Source organism: Moschus berezovskii, chromosome 14 (assembly GCF_049115385.1).
Source record: "Moschus berezovskii isolate FMDL1 chromosome 14, NW_MosBer_1.0, whole genome shotgun sequence".
Classification (NCBI taxonomy): domain Eukaryota; kingdom Metazoa; phylum Chordata; class Mammalia; order Artiodactyla; family Moschidae; genus Moschus; species Moschus berezovskii.
Window position 1 is genome coordinate 8,760,268 of NC_142473.1, and position 26,238 is coordinate 8,786,505.

A 26,238-nucleotide genomic window follows, 5' to 3' on the forward strand; every position below is an offset into this window, starting at 1 on the left:
TCAGAAGATTATGCAGTAGTCTGAAAACTTTAGAATACTTTAGAATAAAACCAAAGAAATAGAGATATAGAAGCTATAATAAAACAGGTAAGTACATTACAATCAACAAAATTTGGTAACAGTGGACTTGGAAATGGAAAGAGGGGTCAAAGATATCCATTATGCTTCTGCTGTGAGCAGTTAGGTGGCACCATTTATCGGGAAAGAAATGACAGAGAAAATACTTGTGGGAAAGGAATTTGAAAGAAAGTTATGAATTGAGTTTTGACATGTTGAGGATATTTAATATATTTAGAGATCAGAAAAGAAAGACAGGCTCAATAAACAAGTTGAGGAGACCTCAGCAACTAGATGAGAATTGATTCTGAAAGAAGTTCATGTCATTAAACAGAGAATATGAAGTAAGAAAACTTACAGGCAGAAACCTGGAGAATGTCTGCATCTAAATGCAGTTTAGAGAGAGCTGAGAACTAAGAATCAGGAGTAGAACCAGATGGTCAGGCAGAAAACCAAAGAGGACAAGATCACAGAAGCCAAAGGAATAGACTTTCTAAGAAAGAAGAAATGCTCAATTCTATTAGATACTAGTCAGAGATAAAGCAAAAAAAATGTCCATCAGATTTACAGTGGGAAAGTAACTGGAAATTTTAAGAAGTGTAATATAATAATATTATTACTGTAATAATATTCACATTGTTGTTCAGTCCCTCAGTTGTGTCTGACTTTTTTGTGACCCCATGTACCACAGTCCACCAGGCTCCTCTGTCCACAGGATTCTCCAAGCAGGAATACTGAAGTGCGTTGCCATTTCCTTCTCCAGGGGATCTTCCTGACCCAGGGATCAAACCTGCATCTCTTGCATTGACAGGTGGATTCTTTACCACTGAGCCACTTCAGAATCACCAATATTAATGTTATATAGATAATAATATTACCTACATAACATTAGATTTCTCTTGTGGCTGACAGTTAAGGATCTGCCTGCAATGATGGAGACCCAGATTCAATCCCTGGGTCAAGAAGATCCCCTGGAGAAGGAAACAGCAACCCACTCCAGTATTCTTGCCTAGAGAATTCCATGGACAGAGGAGCCTGGTGAGCTACAGTCCACAGGGTCAGAAAGAGTCAGACATGACTGAGTGACTACACACACACACACACACACACATATATAATATTAATATAGGTAAAGTGGTAAAGATAGACACCACATCAAAATGATTCAAGAAGTAAACAACTGAATGAGAGAAAATAGTTTCTCAAAAGGAACCAAGAAAAAAAGAAAAGTTGAAGACACAGATAATACTAACAATGTAAAAGTAATTAGCTTGTATTAAGTAGCTCACAATATGAATAAAAACTCATCATATGTGTCCTTTTTTTTATGTAGCGTACTGACCTAAAATCTTCATCAACTCTGTTGAAGCGTGTCTGTTCTTTTGGCAATGCTCCACGGCCAAAAATGGGTTCCAAATATACCCACTTTCTCTGAATGTGGTTTAAATTCTGTAGATACTCATCTAACTCTGCAAGTTTTCTTTCCCAAATCGACACTTTATCTTCAAACCCTTTATAATAAGGGGAATCCTTTAAGGATTGAAGAAGGCATCTATTATCTCCAACTTGATTTACTATATCTTTCCAGTCTTTAATCAGCTTGATGGTTCGACTTTGGCTGTCTTCATAATCAACCAATGTAAATACTGCTCCAACTCCCCACAGATCAAGTTCACGTAAAGCTTCTCTGATTGTAACTTCACCTTGTGCCCGACTATTTAAATCCTATTTAACACAAAATATCCATATTTATTATTTCAACATACAAAATAGGTAAGCTATATCTATTTCATAAGAAGATACATTTTTATTTGACTTTTCGCTGTAAAGCAAAAAAAAAAAATGTAAGCGGATATATTTTAGATGCAATCCAAGAGAATCACTGGCTAGAGTATGAAGGGATGTCTGGTTCACATGGTCAAAATATATACAAAGTTCTCCCTTATGCTTTTTACTTGTAAAAAAATTTAAAACATCCATTGCAAACCAAACCACGAAAATACTTAAATTTTGCAGATCTCAGCAGTTTTTTTGGTAACTTAACTGTAAGTTCCAATACATCTAAAATGATTAACAATCATTGAGAGTTGACTCCTACAGAAGTATTGCTTTATAAACTTACGATTATCTACATATGTGCCAGGGTAATCAGCAAAGATGAAAATATGTATAAGGACTTTTGACTTTAAGGTGTTTTATTTTTCTAACACCTTAACATCAAGAGTCCTTTTGTGGGCAGAACACAAAACAGAAAGTCTACTACTTACAACATAAATTGTGCAAGTTTTACTTTTACCTGAGACCTGTGCTAAAACTGAGCAGCAAACTTGTTCCTTGTTTAGTTCTCTGGATTTCTGTATCCCTGAGCTTCTATTTATAATATACCCCATGATCTTAAGTGTATTTCATGTAAAATGCTTTGTATGTGTCTGCTGACTTCTGTCTTAAAGTAAGACATATATTATTTCAGATTTTTTTTTCTCTCTCAAGGAAGGGGTTTATATTGTTTCTATAGCCCCATCTACAGATTCAGATATGCTAATGAAAGAAGAAAGGAATAGTGGAACACTGTCACTATTTTTAAGGGAAGAAAGAAATTTAACTTGCTGTTTTAAATAAAATTAAAGTAAAAATATCTGTTAACAAAGGTCAGATCTATGGGATATTTATAAAAATGATTCTTACTTTCAGGTCTGAAGCTTTGGCAACAACTGTATCAGCTACTCTAAGCAGATCACCAAACAGTAATTTCTCTAAACTAGTTCCCCTCGGAAGGCCAAGAAGACGAAAAAGGTCGAGCCAGTGATCTGGAGAAAGATGCTCCCCTCTAACATATTTCAAGACAGGAATGGCAATCTGTTAAAAAAAACAAAAAAGATATGCATGTATATATATATTAGCAAAATGTAAATTACTATTTAATTGTACTACAATTATGTATAAACATTTTAATAACTATTATCTTAATAATCTTAAAATGAAATGTTTAAAAAGAATTGTATAATACTTTTTATTAAACATTGACATGGATACATGCAAATTTCCCTTTCTAACTTGATATATTTTAAAACATGACCTAAAACATTTCTATTTTTATAAATTTAGAAAATGACCTATATCCTAAATATGCTAAATGACCCACATACTAATTGCTAAGTTTCAAATACTCCACTTTATAATAAATTTAACCATAAATTTCTTACTTTTAACTTATTTCACATTGAAGCAGAAATATCAGTAACTTTTCTGTTTTATTATATACTCTGTATTTTTTTCGTGTAATGGAAATATTAAAAATAGATAAACTAAAATTACTGTTTGGGCTTCCCAGGTGACATCACTGCATAATAAAAAGATACATGAACACTGCAAACATCATTTTTAAACAATAGCATAAGTAAAACTATCTTACTTTATATTTGTCAACCTCTGATTGTAATTTCACTGTCATTACTGAATGTTCTTCAACCTTTCTTAATCTGTCATGCCAATTCATCAAAAATTCCTCAAACAGATAGGTCTTAGTCCTGTAAAACAGTAGAAAAATATCTTAAAGTTTACATCCCAAAAATTACTACGAAACTATCAGAATGTAAAATTATTTATGAATCAAACCGAAAAGTAATCCAGTCCTCATTGGCCATTTCTTGAAATCCTTGCTGAAACTCTTCATAAAGGGCCCAAACTTGTGCACAGCTTTCAATATCCTTAGAGATGCTATATGCCAAAGAGAAGTTGGGCTCTTCTAGGCCAAAATGATGGCAATCATCACTGTAGAAACACGTAGTGAAATATCAGTAGATTTTTACAAAAGAAAAACTGTTAAATGTCAGTAAGTTAAACTAGCCATTTAACTGCATTCCCTGCATATGTGTTTGTGTGCATGCATCTGACAGTGGATGTAGACAGCGGGAGGCTGTGTCCACTTAAATGAGAATTTTACTGTAACTGCTTATCAATGGGCTCCTCTAAATTCATTAATACACACTTTTTCCAAAGGAGTCAAAGTAAAATTGGTAATGTATCAATATATTATATACATAATATAGATCATTTATAACAAATGTTCAGAATTACACAAACTTGTGGATAAATCTGAGAATAGATTAAAGAATATCCATTAACATTCTTGGTTGAAAGAATTAGTTTCTAGAATGTAAGACTGTTGCTGTTTTATTGCTACGCTGTGTCCAACTCTTGCAACCATGGACTGTAGCCCACCAGGCTTCTCTGTCCATGATATTTCCCAGGCAAGAATACTGGAGTGGGTTGCTGTGCGCTCCTCCAGGTGATCTTCTTGACCCAGGGATTGAACCTGCATCTCCAGTATTGACAGGCAGATTCTTTACTGCTGAGCCAACAAAAAATAAAAGATATTCCTCATCTAATTAGTATAATGTCATTTAATAAGCATGGAACTAAAGCCGCCAATCATTTATGAAGGCAATTAATTTATGGATGCATTTGCCTAAACAGACCAAACTGATATTAACTTTTATGAACATTTAATATTTTAATTCATTTTTATGGGACTATAGTTGCTTTACAATGTTCTTAGTTTTATTGTACAGCAAAGCGAATCAGCTATATGGATACATATGTCTATACTTTATTGGATTTTCTTCCCATTGTGGTCAGAACAGAGCACTGAGTGGAGTTTCCTGAGCTGTATTGTAGGTTCACTATGAACAAAGCTAGTGGAGGTGATCGAATTCCAGTTGAAGCTATTTCAAATCCTAAAAGATGATGCTGTGAAAGTGCTGCACTCAATATGCCAGCAAAGTTGGAAAACTCAGCAGTGGCCACAGGCCTGGAAAGGGTCAGTCTTCATTCCAATCCCAAAAAAAGGCAATGCCAAAGAATGCTCAAACTACAACACAATTGCTTTCATCTCACACACTAGCAAAGTAATGCTCAAAATTCTCCAAACCAGGCTTCAACAGTATGTGAACCATGAACTTCCAGATGTTCAAACCGGTTTTAGAAAAGGCAGAGGAACCAGAGGTCAAACTGCCAACATCTACCGGATCATCGAAAAAGCAAAAAGAGTTCCAGAAAAACACACTACTTCTGCTTGATTGACTATACCAAAGCCTTTGACTGTGTGGATCACAACAAACTGTGGAAAATTCTTCAAAAGATGGGAATACCAAACCACCTGACCTGCCTTCTGAGAAATCTGTATGCAAGTCAAAAAGCAACAGTTAGAACTGGACATGGAACAACAGACTGGTTCCAAATCGCGAAAGGGGTACATCAAAGCTGCATAGTCTTATTTAATTTATATGCAGAGTACATCATGAGAAATGCTGAGCTGGATGAGACACAAGCTGGAATCAAGATTGCAGGGAGATATATCAACCCCATGACACCACTCTTATGGCAGAAAGTGAAGAACTAAAGAGCCTCTTGATGAAAGTGAAAGAGGAGAGTGAAAAAGTTGGCTTAAAACTCAACATTCAGAAAACTAAGATCATGGCATTTGCTCCCATCACTTCATGGCAAACAGATGGAGAAACAGTGGAAACAAGTGACAGACTTTATTTTGGGGGCCTCCAAAATCACTACAGATGGTGACTGCAGCCGTGAAATTAAAAGAAACTTGCTCCTTGGAAGAAAAGTTATGACCAACCTAGATAGCATATTAAAAAGCAGAGACACGACTTTGCCAACAAAGGTCCATCTAGTCAAAGCTATAGTTTTTCCAGTAGTCATGTATGGATGTGAGAGTTGGACTACAAAGAAACCTGAGTGCTGAAGAATTGATGCTTTCGAACTGTGTTGTTGGAGAAGACTCTTGAGAGTCACTTGGCAACCCAACCAGTCCACCCTAAAGGAGATCACTCCTGAGTATTCACTGGAAGGACTGATGCTGAAGCTCCAATACTTTGGCCACCTGATGTGAAGAACTGACTCATTTGAAAAGACCCTGATGCTGGGAAAGACTGAAGGCAGGAGGAGAAGGGGACAACAGAGGATGAGATGGTTGGATGGCATCACTGACTCAATGGACATGAGTCTGAGTAAACTCTGGGAGCTGGTGATGGACAGGGAGGCCTGGCGTGCTGCATTCCATGGGGTCGCAAGCAGTCAGACACAACTGAGCAGCTGAACTGGACTAACTGACAGTAGGTTCTCATTAGGTATTTACTTATATTTTATGGTATCAGTAGTGCATATATATAAATCCCAATCTTCCAATTCATCCCAGCCTCCACCCTTTCCCTCCTTGGTGTCCATACGTTTGTTCTCCACATCTGTGTCTCTAGTTCTAGTTCTGCTTTGCAAAAAATGTCACCTATACCCTTTCTCTAGATTCCATGAATACGCATTAATATACAATATTTAATGCAATTATTAAACTTAATATTTTGTTATTATAACATAAAACAATGAATGTTTTTAAGTTTCGTCTTTTCACTAGGTTCATTTTCCAGAAGCTCTAAAAGTAATTTTCCATTAATTTTATATATTCCATTTCAAATACAATGATATCATATAAAGCAAGTATATTCCAACTCCTTAATTTAACTATTAAATAAATTTAATTTTCTATTATTATTTAATTTTCTATTATTACTTCTATTATTTCTATTTCGAGGCCTAACCAGAAACTTGGTTTTATTTGCTTTTTCTTTCCTAATATAATTCAACAACTCCTCAGAAAACAGTAGCATGAGCACTTAATACTGGTATTTTTAAAACTGCTGAAGCTTATAAAAAGACATTAATATAACAGATACAGGTACATTATTAGCTTAATATATAAACATAAAACTTTTTTTCCAAAATGAGCACTATCAGTTTTAAAGAATAAACATACAGCAGCTTTTTTCTTATGACTTCAAGATCATCAAATTCAACTTTCTTCTCTTTTATTGACTTTGCACTTTTATCAAGAGTATTCGGCTGGCCTGTTTCAATAACATCATCACCAGGTTTTAGTTGGTCCCAACGAGCTTTAAACTTTTCCAGTTCTTGATAATAAATCTGAAGACGTGATTTGACATTTCCTTTCATCACTTCAATCTATAAATCAACAGAGTATACTAAATTTAACTCAATGTAAATGTCTACTTTATATTAACATTCGTACTTCCAATATTTTCTATTTAAAGGTCAAAAAACATCAATATCAACTTTTCTAAAGATTATTCTTCATTATTTATTTCAAGTACAATAAACTAACTCAAAAATAAATTAGACACTAAATTTACAATAACAAAAGATATACTGCAAACATCAACACTACAAAACCATTCATGTGACTAACAGCATCTGTGATAACTATCAACAAAATTAATATGATGAAAAAAGTTTTCTCAGTGTCCTCCAGTTGTTCTACCTGATTATGCAGCTGCTTAATAAAGAAGGGCATCTCCCAGTCTCCCACGTACCTAACGGCCAGAAGACTAGGTTCTGGTCAGCAGGATATGAGCACAGTAGATGTGCACAGCCTCCAGACTGTACTAGTAAAAGACACCACACACAGCAGGTAACAAACTATTCACAAGAGAGTCTGATGATACTGTCACGTATATTCTCGGTATGGTAGAAAGTGAAGGTAAACTCTGTGACATGATCATCATTTATACAAAGTATCTTATTATATACAAGTGCTGAGGGAGATCAATTCCATCAGCAATATGAAATTCTTATAAATGTGAGCTATAATGAAATAAACACAAGAAATTATAAATGAGGGAAAACTATTCTCATTTTAACAAAATGACAAAAAGCTTCTTACCTGATCTTTAATCATAAGTTGGTGACTTTCCATCATCAACTCAAATTTATCCCACTTAGCTTTCAGATTACTAATTGTTTCTAAACCTCCACCTGCCACAGTCCGTAAAAGTCTGTTTTTATCTTCAGCCTCTTGAAATAAGGGCAAAATCTAAAAGTTAAAAAACAATAGGTCACAAACAACATACTTTATCAAATTTATTAAGATTCCATTTATATAAAATTATTTTATGATTTGCTTTTTAAATTAGGATTTTTGCTTTTATATAATTTGTTAAATTTCTAGATATAAAGTTTCTAACATATATTATTACAGGCAAACTCAAATAAAGCACTCAAACATCAGTTAAAAAGGATAATAAAAGTGTTAATATGAAACTAAATCATGATTATAGAAAGACAGTACTACATCTGTTCAAAGTAACATTCTTATTATACAGGTTCCACTCCTAAGAAAATGCTGGAGACTTTTATGGTTTGCAATTAATTATCTTTTTTGTCTGGCTATTGATTGTGAAATCTGAGAAACATCTTTCACTATTGTGATTATGTAGCAATTAACCACTTAATACCATTGTATCACGATTGGTCAACAAACAGAAAAATTATAGAATTCTATATCACCAAAACTACCATTTAATAGAAAAACCTGTAATCACTTTTTACAATCCAGACGCATACCAGAATTATCTTGAAATTTTTTGAAAATGCAAATGCTCAGGTATTGCTTTTTTTTCTCCAAAGTTCCAGATATGTTTCTATTGAGCAGTCATGTTCAAAAACAACTGGACTATATGATGATCTTTTATCTAGTTTGTTTCACTTTTTCTATTTCATAATCAGTGCTACCATTTCATTTAGTTTATGTTTTCCAATTTTTGGTGCAACAAGCAACAAAGGTTTACTGTATAGCACAGGGACCTACAGTCAATATCTTGTAATAACCTATAATGGAAGATAATCTGAAAAATAATATATGCATTTAAATGATTCACCTTGCTGTGTACCTGAAACACTGAGTACTATACTTCAATAATATATACGTATAAAGAAAAAGATGAAAGAAAAAAAGAAAGGGAAAACGGAAGAATTGGAATCAAGCTCCTATATTTAGCTTCTACTTGAAATGCCCTGAGTTGTATATAATGAGCAGTCCATTAAACAGTCCAGGTATAGGTCAGTAAGTGCTAAACTGCTCAAATTGCTTCTCGGTCTTTTAAAGCACAATAAAACAATAGTGTCCTATAATTTATAATGGTACTTTTGCTACTCATCAAAGCAGTAAAATCCATTGAAAAATATTTTAAAATCATTATGCTTACATAACAGACAACAACAACAAAAAATCAAATATATCTCAATAGCCATTTCACAATTCCTGGGCAGGATCAGTTACACCTGAGAAACATAGAAACAATTAACCAAGAACCCATGTACTAGGAGCGTCAGTGAGAGAGAAGACAGAAAGTGAAAGCTGCATCCAACTCTTTGGGACCCCGTGGACTGTACAGTCCATGGAATTCTCCAGGCCAGAATACTGGAGTGGGTAGCCTTTCCCTTCTCCAGGGGATCTTCCCAATCCAGGGATCGAACCGGGGTCTCCTGCATTGCAGGCAGATTCTTTACCAACTGAGCTATCAGTGAAGCCATAAAGAGAAAACAGAGTAGGATTCTCATTTCTAGTGTGAAAAGAACTTAGCCTGTGAAGACATTACAAGTTTCCAAGTTTGTGTCATGCATGCAAGTGTGCCAAGTTGCTTCAGTTATGTCCAACTCTTTGCGACCCCATGGACTGTAGCCTGCCAGGTTTCTTTCTCCATGGGATTCTCCAGGCCACAATACTGGAGTGGGTTGCCACTTCATACTCCAGGGGATGTTCCCAACCCAGGGATCAAATCCTGCATTGGCAGCAGGGTTCTTTACCATTAGAACCACCTGGAAGCCCGTTTCCAAGTCTATCTGTATGCAAAGCTACTTATCCACACACCAACAGAGATACATATCAAAACACAATTCTGTAACATCTTGCCGCTGAAAACCCAGCAGTGACTCCTCAGTGTCCATAGAATCGTGTGGCTCACGTGACCTGGATTCTGCCTAGCTCTTTATTCTGCCTCGAGCCACACCCTGCCTCACATGTAGTTCCCAACATACATCTATTTCCCTTAGTTTTTGTGATGATACACTTCACGTCTTTTATCCCACGTCATCATCAATCTCCTTTGCTGCCTCCATCTATACTTGAACTCTATCTAAATTTTGAAATGCTCAAACCTGATTCTATACCCTCTACAGTTCGTCAATCAGATCAGCTAGTTCAATTCTATGGCTTTAAACATCATGAATATTAAAATGATTTCCAAATGTCTATCTCTAATCTTCACCTTGACTCTAAATTCCAAATTCCTCCCTCTACATGACATGTCCATCCCTGCTACCTCCAATCCACAAACAACTCCTCTCTCTAGTCATCCTCATCTCAGTAAATGGTACCACTAGTTTCCTAGCTGCTCAAGCCAAAAACCTGAGAGACATATTTCTCTCTTTTCCTCTAATCCCCTGTCTACTTCTAATGCATCAGAAGACCTTGGTTCTAACACTAAAACGCATCATCACTTTCTCTGGCTCCCTCCATCTCCTCTGCTATTCCATGGTATAAGCTTGTATCACCTTTTGTATACCAACTGGGGTATCCTACTAACTCTTTGCTACTATTGTCTCCCTCCAAGCCATTCTCCACGAAGCAGCCAGAGTAATCACTTCAAAATGCAATCCATATTTATCTTTTCCCTGCTTAAATGCCTCTAAAATTTTTCTATTACTCTTAGAAAAGAACTCAAACTCCCTATGATTGTCTGAAAGTCCTTTCATAATCTGGCCCTTGCAGACCTCTCCAATTTCACTCAAACCACTTTTTCCTTGAATAATATGGCTTTCTTGATAACTAAGTTTCTTGACAATATTTACACCTCTCTCACTTCCTTAAGTATATCAAGATCCTCTACCTTAGAATCTGTATCCATCATTCCATCTGTCCTCTAAACCTCAGAACGGCTGCCTCCTTACCCTGCAGGTCCCAGTGCAAACAGATGTCATCTGTCTGATACGGTCTCCAGGACCACCACCCTGAGAAACATCCCGCCGTTGGGCACGCTCAATCTCTCACTAATCTAGCTCCTCATGTTCCTTCCTTTCTCTCCGTCTCTACCTCTCTCACACACGCTTACACACGAATGCAGACCTCAGTAACACAGAGCACGTCCACCCTTGCAAGCACAGCGCCTAGCACAGTGCCTGCAACGTATCAGGTGACCTGTAGTCTGCTCAGCTCAGTTCAGCTCAGTCGTGTCCAACTCTCTGCGACCCCTGGACTGCAGCGTACTAGGCCTCCCTATCCATTGCCAACTCCTGGAGCTAGCTCAGACTCATGTCCATCGAGCCAGTGATGCCACCCAACCATCTCATCCTCAGTCGTCCCTTTCTCCTGCCTTCAATCTATAATAAGTATTTGTCAAATAAATGCCTCCATGATTTTGCTAACTGCCACAGTTCATAATGCTATTCTTTCTTTAGTTACTTCCTTCTACTAGACAAGTACATTATTTTATTTCCCTTTAAACCCTCTTTATACCTTTAAGTCTACCATATAAAAGTTTATAATTCATTCTACCATGAAGATATATTATTTCTCTCACCTCTAATCTATCTTGTAATTTTCAACCTATCACGTAAGAGGACTACATAAAAGTTTGTATCTATTTTGAATTATTTCTCCTCTTTCCTCCAAACATAACTAAGAAGACCTATAATATCTTCTATAAATTTTGGCTTGTTTATTCTAGGTTCTAGCCTTCTGAATACTGTTTTCATGAATCTTTAACCACCTTTTTATTTTTGTCTCTAATTATGAGCTCTTCCATCACATGTGTGTGTGTGTGTGTGTGTGTGTGTGTGTACTCCTAATTCAGCACTAACTTCATATTTAAGCATTATAAAAGTACAACCTTGGAAGTAACAGCATGAACTATTTGTTTAATCTTATTCTAATAAGCCACATCATAAAAGGTCAAAAATACTTCTGAAAACAATATATATTGTGGTTACTGTTTCATTACAACAACATAACATCAAGAGTCCAATCATAAGCAGACTAATTTTATAGACTTCCTTATGGTACTGTAATTATGTGATATTTGCAGTCACATAATATTACATGATTTAATCATTTCAGTACAGTTAAAAAAAAATAAATTACTTTGTGATTCTTACCTCTGGCTTCCGTTCTTGTAGCTTACTATATTGTAAATTTGCATTACCTATCTCTTCCACAGACTGGGGCATAATTGTTAAGACTTCCATAGCCTCAGTAACAAATGTGTCAATTTCATGTAAATGAGCTGAAAAGGAAACATTGAAATATAAGAAATGTTATTATCATCAAAAAAATTCAATTACATAATTTCTAAACCAAGTAATGTTAGAAGTAATTGCTATATGAAATACAGTAAATCTTAAGGTGTCATTTGCTTTCATAAAGAAAAATTCATAGTATAAGCAAAAAAAAATTCTTCTCATGAAATTGTAATTGCTTTATATAACACTTAAAAATTTTTAGAAGAAAGTGAAAATATATGTACTCACTCTTATTAAGTTTTACTCTCAGTTGGCAACTTTTTCAGTCTTTTAAATAATGTGCTGGAACATATTTCAGTTTAAATGAAAAAAGAAACACTGATATTTTGGAAAATAGTACAGGCATTCCTCACTTTATTGTGCTTTGTAGATACTTCATTTTTCACAAATTGAAGGCCTGTGGCCACCCTGCATGAAGCACGTTTATCAGTGCCATTTTTCCAACAGCATTTGCTTGCTTCATGTCTCTGTGTCACATCTTGGTAATTCTCCCAGTATTTCAAACTTTTTCATATTGTTACATTTGCTATGGTGATCTTTAATCAGTGATCTTTGATGTTACTATTAATTGTTTTAGAGTACCATGAACCACACTCACATAAGACAGCAAACTTAATTGATAAATGTTGTATATATTCTGACTGTTCCACCTCTCTAATTCCCTCAGACACAAAAATATTAAAATTGGGTCAATTAATGGCCTCTTAAGTGTTCAAGTTAGAGTGACACATCGCTCACTTTAAATCAAAAGCTAGAAATGATTTAGTGAGGAAGGCATATCTAATGATGAGATAGGCCAAAAACTAGGCCTCTTGCACCAACCAGTTAACCAAGGAAAAGATCCTAAGGGAAATTAAATGTACTACTCCAGTGACTAACACAAATGATAACAACATGAAACAACATTATTGTTGATCCAAGAAAGTGCTAGTGATGTGAGCAGAAGACAAACCGGCCACAAGCCCCTTATGCCAAAGCCTGATTCACAGCGCAGTCCACCCCTCTTCAGCTCTGTAAAGGCTGAGAAGCGAGGGAGTTGCAGAGGAAAAGCTTACGCCAACACAGGTTGCTTCATGAGATTAAAGAAAGAAGCCATCTCCACAACATGAAAAGTGCAAGATGAAGCAGCAAGCGCTGATGGAGGAGCTGCAGCAAGGTACCCAGATAATCTAGCTAAGATAATGAAGGCCGCTCCACTAACCAGAAGACTTGAAGGTTGATGAAGCAGCCTTCGATTAGAAGATATCATCAAGGACTTTCATAGCTAGAGAGGAGAAGCCAATGCCTGTATTCAAAGTTTCAAAAGACATGCTGAGACTCTTGTTAGAGGCAAATGCAGATAAATTGACACCAATGCTCATTTAACATTCCAAAACTCCTAGTACCCTTCAGAATTATGTTGAATCTGCTCTGCCTGTGCTCTTGAAATACAACAACAAAGGCTGATGGAAAACACACACACACACACAAAGCCTGACAACAGCACATCTGTTTACAACATAATTTATTGAATATTTTAATCCCATTGCTAAGACGTACTACTCAGAAAAAAAAAGATTCTTTTCAAATACACTTTCTCACTGACAATGCACCTGGTCACCCACGAGCTCTGATGGAGATGTACAACAAGATTCAAGTTGCTGTCATGTCTGCTGACACAACATCCAGTCTGTAGCCCATGGATCAATAAGTAATTTCAACATTCGAGTCTTATTATTTAAGAAATACATTTCATAAGGCTACAGTTGCCACAGATACTGATTCCTCTGATGGGTCCCAGAAAAATAAACTGAAAACCTTCTAAAAAGGATTCACCATTCTAGATGCCATTAAAAACATTCATGATGCATGGGAGGAGGTCAAAATATCAATGTTACCAGGAGTTTGGAAGAAGCTGATTGCAATCCTCCTGGATGATTCTGAGGGAGTCAAGCCTTCAGTGGCAGAAGTAACTAAAGATGTGATTTAAAAAATAGCAAGAGACCTAGAATTAGAGGTGAAACCTAAAGATGTGAATGAATTGCAGAAATCTCATGATAAAACTTTCACAAATGAGGAGTTGCTTCTAATGGATAAGCAGAGAAGTAGTTACTTGTAATTTTGAGACTCTAGTTCTGCTGAAGATGCTATGAAGATTGCTGAAATGACAACAAAGGACTTCAAATATTACATAAACTTAGTCATTGAATCAGTGCAGGGTTTGAGGAGACTGACATCAATTCTGAAAGAAGTACTACAGTGGGTAAAATGTTATCAAACAGCACTGAAAGCTTCAGAGAAACTGTACGTGGAAGAAAGAGTCAATCAATGCAGCACACTTGACTGTGTTCTTATTTTAAGCAACTGCCATGGCCACTTTGACCTTCAGGAACACCAACCTGGTCAGTCAACAGCCACCAACATCAAGGCAAGACTCTCCACCAGCAAAAAGATCATGACACACTGAAGACTCACATGATGGCTAGCATTTTTAGCAATGAAGCATTTTTCAGCTAAGGCATGTATACTGTTTATTTAGACACAATGCTTACTGCACAGTTAACAAACTACAGTATACGTAAACATAACTTTTATATGCACTGGAAAGCCAAAAAAATTCACATTACTCTATCACAATAGTCTCTTTACTGCGGTGGTCTGGAAATAAACCCGCAATATTTCTGAGGCATGCCTGGAGTCCTTTGAAGAGGCAATGACAAATACTTATACCAGAATTACTCCCTTTCTCAGTGAAACATGCAACAAACTGATACTAGCTCACTCGGCAAACAATAAAAATAGCCTTCAATGTTTAGACCTCATGGAGTTTCCTATTTTACTAAAATTATCATCTTAAGCTGATTTTTGTTTCATACTATTCTCTAGATTATTTTTTATTTTAATCATCATTGAGACTCATATTCATAACTAAAAACAATTAACAAGTGTATTTACCCTGGATGGACTTCTTCAAAGAAAGAACAAGCATGTCAAATAACTTCTGGATGAGATCATCAATCACAGTCTTCACAGGGTTACAATTAACATTTAAGCAATCTACCTTGACAGCACTGAAAAATGCCAAAGGACATATTTTTGACATGAAAAAGACTAAGTAGAGGAAAAGAGTGTCATTATGATTTTGTGTAATACACCCAAAATTATCATTGTGATCCTTAAGCACATTTAGATTTTATTTAACAAAAATGCCTTATACATACTCATACATAATAGCTTTTCATTAAACAATGGTTTTGTTATAACACTACAGTTTTTAATAATCCAATGTATCATTTTTTAAAAAGTAGCACATTATAAAATACTAAAGTATCAACATGAATATATTCAAAATTTTAAATGTTTTACTTGTCACCGTATGTAACATACTTATTTAAAGATTTATAAAATAAATCGTTATCCTGGACTTAAAGCACAAACAATGATAGAAGAAATAAAACAAACACAGAAAGTGAAGACAGATTATGAATATATGAAAGCAATAAAACCATTTTACACCTAATTCACAAAAATGGAATGAATTATTAATTGAGAACTTCAATCATGTGGGCAGAGAACTCTCAGCACTGTTGGTCAGAGTATAAAATCATATAACTTTTGCAAAGGGCAATTTAGCAATATTTAACAAATAGTTTTAAAACAGGTATATTCTTTTAGTAACTTAATTTTTTGAATTTATCCTAAGATTTTCAGACTCCAAGATGTACCGACAGATATCCTGTCAAGGTATTAATTATAATAGTCAAAAATTAGAAATAAGCTAAATGTAGGAATGGCTAAATAAGTTATATATCTATATAATTTAAAATTATATTTTTGAGGACCAGGTAATAAAATAGCAAAATACTAATGATTAGTGTTAAATAAAAATAACAGGTTATAGTATGATCCAAATTTTGTAAGCAGACGTAGGAATATGTCTAAAACATCAAACACTAATAGCGACTGTCATTGTGTTTCTTATATTTTAAAAAATTTATAAAGCAAATTACTATTTAAATAACCAGAAAAAAATGCATGTATTTTTAAGAACACTAATTCTTTGCATGGTACTCTGAATGCAAATTATAACATTGACAAATATTATTAGAAGTTGAACCAGACTCATTCATCTAAGTAAAACCTCATATTTATCTTAAATCATATAAAGTTTAAAAATATCTGGAGACTGAGCAAAACATTATTTAGAAAGACCCTTTTTAAAACATAGAACCAGGTGATATTCTTAGAAAGCAAGTTATAATTGTTAAATACAATTTCATTATAAAAGTACAATTTTCTCTTAAAGTTTTATTTATTTCAGTCACCCATTCACTGGAGAGGTTTAAATGCCAATTCTTAACCATCACACATAATAGGCAATTTTTCTTTATTAATACATGAAATTATATGATTTTTGAAATTCTGACATAAAATTTCAAAATTTCTAATATTTGATATATGAAAATAGAAAGTCTTGGTAAACCTGAAAAAAAATACCATATTTTTACTATTGAATTAACACATAAAGTAATATGATTATACCAGAGTAGTACTCACTGAATCTTGTGGACAAAACTAATGTTCACCTTTTTAATTGAAAATATTAATAACATGCAAATGAAGTTCCAATTAGCCATAGATAGAATGGGATAAACATAGATAGCCTACCAAAAAGTATATCCTTACTAGCATATCTGAAATACATCATTAGAATATGGCTTATCTAATCTCATAGCATACTTCCAAAAAATACCCATAATATAAATATTTGTGCATTTATGTGTAATATGTGTTCACTCACTCAGATGAATACATGTTAATTTACCAGCAAGAAAGAGAAAAGATGAAATATGGCATGGAGGACAGGCATTCTTTTTGTTTTGTTTAGCTTTGGCAGGGATGAATAAACAGGAGAGCTGTCTATAGAAAGGAACAAACAGGAGCAGCAGTCTTCAACAGTCAAATGACAGCAGTCATACTAGACGGGCAAGAAAGCGCTCAGAGTATCCACAGAGAAGAGAAACATCACAATAGCATTACGTTTTCCTTACCTCGAACTAACATCAATGACACTATCATTATCACAGTCATCCAAACTCAAGCCTTCAAGTCATTTGTCTCTTCTCTATTCCTCATCCCTTATCTTCCTTCAAAAATAAGATATCTTGGGGCTTCCCTGGTGGTCCAGAGGTTAAGAATCTGCCTTGCAATGCAAGAGACGTGGGTTCGATCCCCGGTCCAGGCTCTAAGATGCCACAGATGGCAAGTAACTAAGTTTCTATGCTTCTATGAAGACCCTGCATGCTGAAACAAAAACCTGACACTGTCAAATAACAGATTTTAAAAAGTGATAATAAGACCTCTTGTGAAAGTTGCTCAGTCGTGTCCAACTCTGTGACGCCATAGACTATACAGTCCAGGGAATTGTCCAGGCCAGAATGCTGGAGTGGGTAGCTATTCCCTCCTCCAAGAAGACCTCTTAATACCTCAGAATATTTCCTCCTCCTTATTTGGAATACCAACAACTAAATTCAAATAATTAGTACCAGTCTTCTGGATGAAGACAGGCCAAACTCGCTTCCTCCAGGACCTCTTGACTCCACCACACAACTCATTATTACCAGACTAACATTCCTAATGTATAACTTTGGTACTGACACACTTTTCTTTAGAAACCTTCAACAACTCATCATTTTAACATGAATAAAGTCCAAATTACCTGTTTTACAATGTAAGAGTCTCCAGAAACTGTTCTTTATCTACTGCTTTCCAGAAATATTTCCTCTAGTCCCTAGCAAAACATTAACTCTAATCAAACTGGGTTTCCCGGGTGGTTTAGCTGGTAAAGAATCCATCTGCAGTGCAAGAGACCTGGCTTTGATCCCTGGGTTGGGAAGATCCCCTAAAGGAAGGCATGGCAACCCACTCCATTATTGTTGCCTGGAGAATCCCCATGAACAGAGGTGCCGGGTGGGCTAAAGTCCACGAGGTCGCAAAGAGTCAGACATGACTGAGCGACTAAGCACACTAATCAAACTCTAAGTTAACCAACTTCTTGTTTTCATCATGTAAATCCTTTCCTGAGAGGCACTACTTAGCCTCCAATTCTCATTTCTACCCATCAAACTCCAGTTCAAGTATTTCTATCTTAATAATTAACAAGTCGTGCTGGAAAAACTGGTCAACCACTTGGAAAAGAATGAAACTAGAACACTCCCGAACACCATACACAAAAATTAATCCAAAATGGATTAAAGATCTAAACGTTAAGACCAGAAACTATAAAACTCACTCCTAGAGGAGAACATAGGCAAAACACTCTCCAACATAAATCATGGCAGGATCCTTCATGACCCACCTCCCAGAATACTGGAAATAAGCAAAAATAAACAAATGGGACCTAATTAAAATTAAAAGCTTCTGCACAGCAAAGGAAACTCTAAGCAAGGTGAAAAGACAGCCTTCAGAATGGGAGAAAATAATAGCAAATGAAGCAACTGATAAAGGATTAATCTCCAAAATATACAAGCAGCTCCTGCAGCTCAATTCCAGAAAAATAAGTGACCCAATCAATAAATGGGCCAAAGAACTAAACAGACATTTCTCCAAAGAAGACATACACATGGCTAACAAACACATGAAAAAATTCTCAACATCCCTCATAATCAAAGAAATCCAAATCAAAACCACAATGAGATACCATTTCACACCAGTCAGAATGGCTGCTGTCCAAAAGTCTACATGCAATAAATGCTGGAGAGGGTGTGGAGATAAGGGGACCCTCTTACACTGTTGGTGGGAATGCAAACTAGTACAGCCACTATGGAGAACAGTGTGGAGATTCCTTAAAAAACTGGAAATAGAACTGCCATACGACCCAGCAATCACACTCCTGGGCATACACACCGAGGAAACCAGAATTGAAAGAGACACATGTACTCCAATGTTCATCGCAGCACTGTTTATAATAGCCAGGACATGGAAGCAACCTAGATGTCCATCTGCAGATGAATGGATAAGAAAGCTGTGGTACATATACACGATAGAGTATTACTCAGCCATTAAAAAGAATGCATTTGAATCAGTTTTAATGAGGTAGATGAAACTGGAGCCTATTATACAGAGTGAAGTAAGTCAGAAAGAAAAACACCAATACAGTAGACTAACTCATATATATGGAATTTAGAAAGATTATAACGATGACCCTGTATATGAGACAGCAAGAGACACAGATGTATAGAATAGTCTTTTGGACTCTGTGGGAGAGGGCGAGGGTGGGATGATTTGGGAGAATGGCATTGAAACATGTATATTATCCTATGTGAAACGAATCACCAGTCCAGGTTTGATGCATGATACAGGATGCTCGGGGCGGGTGCAATGGGATGATCCAGAGGGATGATATGGAGAGGGACGTGGGAGAGGGGTTCAAGATGGGGAACACATGTACACCCAGGGTGGATTCATGTCAATGTATGGCAAAACCAATACAATATTGTAATTAGCCTCCAATTAAAACAAATAAATTAAATAATAATAATAATAAATAAAATAATAAAATAAAAAGGAAAAAAATAAATAAAATCGACTGTGGTGATGACATCACCAACTCAATGGATGTGAGTTTGAGTGAACTCTGGGAGTTGGTGATGGACAGGGAAGCCTGGCATGCTGTGATTCATGGAGTCGCAAAGAGTCGGACATGACTGAGCAACTGAACTGAACTGTGGTGCTGGCTGCATCTGTGAATGTACTAAAAACCACTAAACTTCACACTTTAAAGGGTGAATTGTATGATGTGTAAATTATATCTCAATAAAGCTGTTAAAGAAAAAAATAATAATAAATTTTGCCACAAATGGATGGGCTATCATTATTTTGCCACAAATGGATAGGCTGTCATTATCCTGTAAATCTCTATAGCCTTTAGTTCACAGCCACAGCCTTTACGTCTCTGACACAGAGTGCAGACAGACTATCCCAGACTTCTCTGGTGGCTCAAACAGTAAAGAATCTGCCTGCAATGCAGGAGATTCAGGTTCAGTCCCTGGGTCAGGAAGATCCCCTGGGGAAGGAAATGGCAACCCACTGCAGCATTCTTGCCTGGAGAATTCCATAAACACAGGAGCCTGGCGGGCTGCAGTCCACGGGGTTGCAAAGAGTCGGACACGACTGAGTGACTAACTTTCTTTCACTTTTCATCTAGTATTAACAATAACAATTAATAACAACTAGCATTGAGAATTTACCTTCTAATTTATATGCAAATCACTCATTTAATCTTCAAAACACTGTGAGATAAATAATATAGCTGTAACTATTTTAAAGTTGAGGAAACAGGTTCACAGGGTCTACGTGATTGTCAAAGTCATGCAGATAGTAAGAACAATCTAACTGCAGAGCCCATGCTCTCAACCCCTACATGTACTTGTAGGGGTTGATGATCAAATACATCAAATATATCATCATCAAATACACTTGTCTTATTGTACTACTGAAGAGCAAACGATTTCATCTCAGGAACTCTGTCATCTGTCTACTTTCATAACACAAGGTTTCATATACTGGAAATGATCAGCAAATATTTATTGAAAGAATAAACAAATGAATTAATAAAAGTTGTTATTACCCTTTATAGGTAATACATGTACAATTCAACAAGGCCCTTCCTTCCTAGAGCTCACTGCATTGAGTGATCCCACTGATATGAATTTCAGACAGTAAGGAGGATATCCTGGGTTATGAAATGCCCCTTAGAGGGCTTTCTCCACATTTAGGGCACTACCTAGACGCAGCATTATTTTGTGTGCTTCCCGGGGCATTCTGAAAGGCAGAGCCATACAACATTAAGGTCAAATATCCCCCAGTATGCTCCCACTAGTAGCTTCTTACAGTTCTTAGACTGTGCCTGGGCACATCAAACATGAGATCTCAGAGAAGCCTCTTCCCCAATATATTCTATCCAACTAGGTCTCAGCCAGCAGAACCTCTAGAAGAGGCTCTCTTAGTCTCAGCAATGCTCTATTCAGATGACTCTCAAGCATTATAGCTGAGCTGTGGAGAAGGTAAGACAATGATTTGACTCCAGTACCACTAAGGGAAGAGTACCCATCTATACCCACGGTAAAAATTGCTACTATGTATAAATATTACTTCAATTTCTTTAACTTCTGTATTATACCTTGGAAGCCGTTCTACTTCTTTCCCTTTTATTTTCAGTGCTTTAAAATTTTTCTCCCAATCATGTACCGTAGAAAGATGCTTTTCCACTAGAGCTTCCATATCAACTTGCCCAATTACAATCCACTCCTATTTAAATGAAAAACATATTATTTTAAAAATTAGAGCTAATAAATGAACATTTAAAAGATTAGAGTCCAAATACCAAGAACAGTAAAAAGAGGCAAAAGAGAAGTTTCAGGTAAATTTCAACTTAAAGTTATGTACATATAATCATTACCATAAAGCCTAAAAAATGAACAGGAAACATATATATATATATATAAATGTAGTAATCATAAAACTTCTTGGAAGAGATTGCAAAACTTTTCTTTACATTCTCAAGTTCTATGTATACAAAGACAAAACCACTTCTACCAAGCTAAGAGTTACTATAGGTTACAAATCTGACACTGTCCAGATTCAATTAATTCTAGAAAAATAAAATGCGAAAAAAGCACTGCAGTGGCAGTTAAGAAATTTACTGAATTCTCAGTCACTCCTCAGGATCAATAAAATGAGCAATAAATATAATTAGAATTTATTTCTAAAGAGTTACTATGATGCACCCATAGCTCAGTTCATAAAGAATCCGTAGGCAATGCAGGATACCCCAGTTTGATCCCTGGGTCAGGAAGATCCGCTGGAGAAGGGAACGGCTACCCACTCCAGTATTCTGGCCTGGAGAACTCCATGGACTGTATAGTCCATGGGGTTTCAAAGAGTCGAACATACTGAGTGACTTTCACTTTCATATTCACCTATACAAAAGTAAGAAATTAAAACATCTCAATTTCATTAATGTACAAGGCTTCCCTCCATGGCATATTCTCAATCCAAAGAATGAAGAAAAGGATACATTTTTCTATATATTTTCCTGAAAGGAACTAAAAATGACACAAGAGAGTCATATCAAATTCCAAGTTGATATAACATTCAAAAGAAGAAAAGAAAGAAAAATTACTTTCTCAATCTTTAAATAGAGAAAAAAATTAAGGGTAACTTTTTTCTCATCTGTAGCATAAATCTAGATTTTAACAGAATCCTCAACTTTGGCCCTCTGGTTTGCATAGTTTTATTTTATGCCACACAATACCAACTACTGAGTTGTACATTTAATACTAATTCAATCAGATGAATATTATAACAGAAGGACAGACAATTTCATGTCCCATACCTTATGCTGATGTAAAACAGCTGACAATCTCCTAAACAGATCTTCTGCTTTGCTGAAAATAGTCAGAAATCCACTTGCATTTCTATCAATCATAATAGAAAAAATAGATTCATCTCCTGCTTCACCCACTCCCTTAAACTGATTAGGAATGCTGATGAATCTCTTCATTTCTCTATAATATTTAGCCCGAATTTCTTCAAAAGGAGGCTTGAATTGCAACCGTCCTTGTCTGAAAGCAAATAAATAACCTTAAAATATGAATTATTGAAAAATTATAGACTGAAAACTAAACTGGGTTTTAAAAGTCTTACTTGTATATTAAATCTACATTTATTTCTGGCAGATTCTCATTAAGCGCTTCTAAGCCCATCTGATACTGATGTTCCAGGGCTTTGTACAGCTGATGATTCCAGTGCTGCTTCCACGCATGCATGTCACTTGCTTGAAATCCCTAGTAAGTTACAGTCATATTTTTTATTTAATAATTAGGTGGTAGAATGGGTTTTCATTTAATGCTTTTATATAACATTTGGTAAAATTATAAACAAAAAAATCCCTCATCATAAATATCTTAAATATATATTAATTGCTACTTGTATATCTAAAGTCAAATATGAAAATCTCTAATCTTTGTGCTCATAAATAGTATACAAAAAAAACAGCAAAATTTTAAGAATGAAGTTACTAGTAAATGAATTTTATATGTGGACTTTATTTTATGATCCTATAAAAACAACAATAATAATAACAGAAACAATATCTTATAAATTTCTTAGCCCTTTTTCAAAATTCCCATCAAGTATAACACTCCTAATTCCTTCCCACTCCCTGAATAATCCATTGCACATTAAAAACATGATAAATTTAAAATAGGAGAACGCTCAGAATACATACTTTTTCTGCTTCCATATAACCATAAACATATAAATTCTAATACTTTAATTTTTATTTATTTTTTAAAGCTTGAACTGAAATATATATGTAAATGTTTAAGACACCTAACTCATATTTCACTAACATCTCAAGGTAGATTCTGTGCTAACTACTTTTACACAGATCATCTAATATCAAAATATATGTGAAAATGACATTTTGCTGAAATATAACAAAAAAAATTCTGAGAGTTTTTTCAGTAATTTGGCTTCTGCCTACACTTAACTTTGTCACAACAGACATATCACCTTTTAAAAGAAAACTAATGAATGATAGATATTTAAGCATCAAGTCAGAAAAACTGTTTAGAGAGTCTAAATTGAGGGATTTAGCATTCCATAAGACAAACAAAAGCTTGTATTTTTACTTGTAAATGTACTACTAATTTATGGTCTTTATACATAATTCAGTTACATTCTAAATTTATGAGCAATTCATTAGCAAAGATTTACAGATAACCTTTATGAACTTTTCATCAATTCATATATTCAAATTCTGAAAAGTTCATATCTCAGAGTGTAGACATAAAGTAAAACACACTTTACCTGTGCTTCTACACTTGCTAAGCCAGTTCTCAATTCTTGTAATCCATCTTTCCACCGCTGTTGCTGCCGAAGCAAATCAATGTTCATAAGAACTACCACCTGTCAAAAATTAGAACACAAAAATTTCAGTAGAAAAACTTGACAGGCACTACCTTACCCAAGTGAGCAAAATTAACTCAACCTATAATAACACATATCAATATCTGATCAATGTACTGAGAAAGGCAAAATATCACTTTTGTGGCATTCCTATTAAAAGCATATAATCTCAATCTAAAAATGAGAAGGCATCATATAAAATCAAGTCAACAGAAAAAATAATTGATCAGTACTCATCAAAAGTATCAAGGTCATGAAAAACAAGGTAAGACTAAGGAAGAAGAGACACAGAGCCTTAAACTTTAGATACAAGGTGGGATCTGGGATTGGACCCTTGAAAAGGAAAAGGACTTCAATTAAAAAGTTGTAAAATTCAAAACAGTTTATTTCCTAGTTTTGATAAATGTACTATGGTTACATAAGTTATTGACAATAGGGGAAAGTGCGTGAAGGACAACTATGGACTCTTTATTGCAACTTTAAGTCTAAATTACTCCCAAATAAGTTATTTAAAAGTATATCCAAATTGTTTTTTAAATAATACTATTCATAGCTTATTAAATTTTGTAAATAAAATATACCTTTTCACAAAATGTAGTGTGCCATTTTCTCAGTTTCCTATTTTCAGTGGCAAGTCGTTCAGCAGCATTTTGGAGTTTTTGGATGTAGCCTTCTAATTCTTTAGGATTATCCCAAGTAATGTGTGACTTTCCCCCACTTCCTGCTTTTGAATTCTAAGGTACAACAAACGATAGTGTTCAAATATAGTTCTTTTTTTTAAAAGATTCAATATCCTATGTCATTAGTACAACTGTCCGTAACACTAACCTGCAATAAAAGAGCACACAATAGTTTTTCCATTTTATAAACGATAAGGCATTCTGGGCAGGATTGAGCAGCTCTGTTCTTTCCAAGTTGTCCCTCTTATAGCTAAAAAAACCCAGACATAACACACCAAACAAGAATAGGAAGACTAAAAGATAGAAATAAGGAGGTGGACAGTCTAAAAACATTGGGAATTAAGGAACAACACACCAGGATTTCCTTAGTGTGTCCCATATACCCCGGACAGGATGCTGGAGAAGTCTACAACCTGGAACCACCCCCAGAGACCAACAGAAAAAGGCCAGAAGAAGCCTGTTCCCTCTTGCCACAGGACCAGGAAAACTGGCCGAATGACCGAAAACCTTTCTAGGATACACACCCTACTCCTGGTGGGCTACAGTCCATGGGGTCACAAAGAGTCAGACACAACTGAGAGACTAAGCACACACACACCCCCTACTCCAACCCAAGAGAGTAGAAACCCAGCCACTTCTGCAGTTTCAGGGGACCAGGAGAGGCACTTCTCTTCCATCCCCTGCTGTATCAGTGGCACCTGACAGAGCAGGGCGGCCACCTTCACCAGCCTGCAAAGAGCATGTGCACCAGCTCTCCACATCCTCCCACCAGGTCAGAGCTTAGCAGGAAGCGGGGCGGATCCTCTGCGTGGAGGCAATAAGACACTGCCAACTGGTATCCCACTTTGGTGGGAAGTTGTCAGTAGGGCAAAAGGGGGCACACTTCCTCTGCACCCAGCTAAAAAGGAAGCAGTGCGAGGCAGTGCTCCACTTTTGTGAGGATGGCATCTGCAGAGACAAGAAGAAATTTAATATATACATTCACCCTGTCCTCCAGCGATAGCTCACTGTCTCAGAGAGAAATAAAGTGTCACTTAGAGAGGAATGAAAATAGCAGTAGATTTCTTAGCTGAAACCATGAGGGACAAGAGGAAGTAGAATGACACTGTCAAGTTCGATGCATGAAGCAGGACACTCAAAGCCAGCGCTCTGGGACAACCCTGAGGGGTGGGGAGGGGAGGAGGCGGACGGGATCAGGATGGGGGACACAGGAACCCGTGGCTGAGGCATGTCGATGTATGCCAAAAATCACAGTATTATAAAGTAATTATCCTCCAATTAAAATTAATTAATTAATTAAAAATTAATAAATCATAGAATGTGGAAAGACAAGTGCTAAGAAAACCCTGCCCCTGGAAAACAGGAAATGCCTTAGGATTGTAGGTCCATG

The 26,238-nt window shown here is 35.8% G+C and overlaps 1 protein-coding gene across 4 annotated transcripts in view; it reads right to left on the reverse strand.

Annotated features, from left to right (window-relative positions):
• The window catches only part of DYNC2H1 (dynein cytoplasmic 2 heavy chain 1), a 460,552-nt gene that overhangs the window by 387,092 nt on the left and 47,222 nt on the right, over window positions 1-26,238 (reverse strand). For all 4 annotated transcript variants that reach the window (XM_055422858.2, XM_055422857.2, XM_055422859.2 and 1 more), the window contains exons 14-26: window positions 24,750-24,902; window positions 24,070-24,168; window positions 22,903-23,042; window positions 22,592-22,820; window positions 21,377-21,504; window positions 15,151-15,266; window positions 12,073-12,200; window positions 7,805-7,954; window positions 6,881-7,086; window positions 3,673-3,828; window positions 3,470-3,584; window positions 2,743-2,913; window positions 1,400-1,782 (exon numbers count right to left, since the gene is read on the reverse strand). In XM_055422858.2, coding sequence (XP_055278833.2) covers window positions 1,400-1,782; window positions 2,743-2,913; window positions 3,470-3,584; window positions 3,673-3,828; window positions 6,881-7,086; window positions 7,805-7,954; window positions 12,073-12,200; window positions 15,151-15,266; window positions 21,377-21,504; window positions 22,592-22,820; window positions 22,903-23,042; window positions 24,070-24,168; window positions 24,750-24,902 — 2,174 coding nt within the window. The remainder of the gene's footprint in view (window positions 1-1,399; window positions 1,783-2,742; window positions 2,914-3,469; window positions 3,585-3,672; window positions 3,829-6,880; window positions 7,087-7,804; window positions 7,955-12,072; window positions 12,201-15,150; window positions 15,267-21,376; window positions 21,505-22,591; window positions 22,821-22,902; window positions 23,043-24,069; window positions 24,169-24,749; window positions 24,903-26,238) is intronic.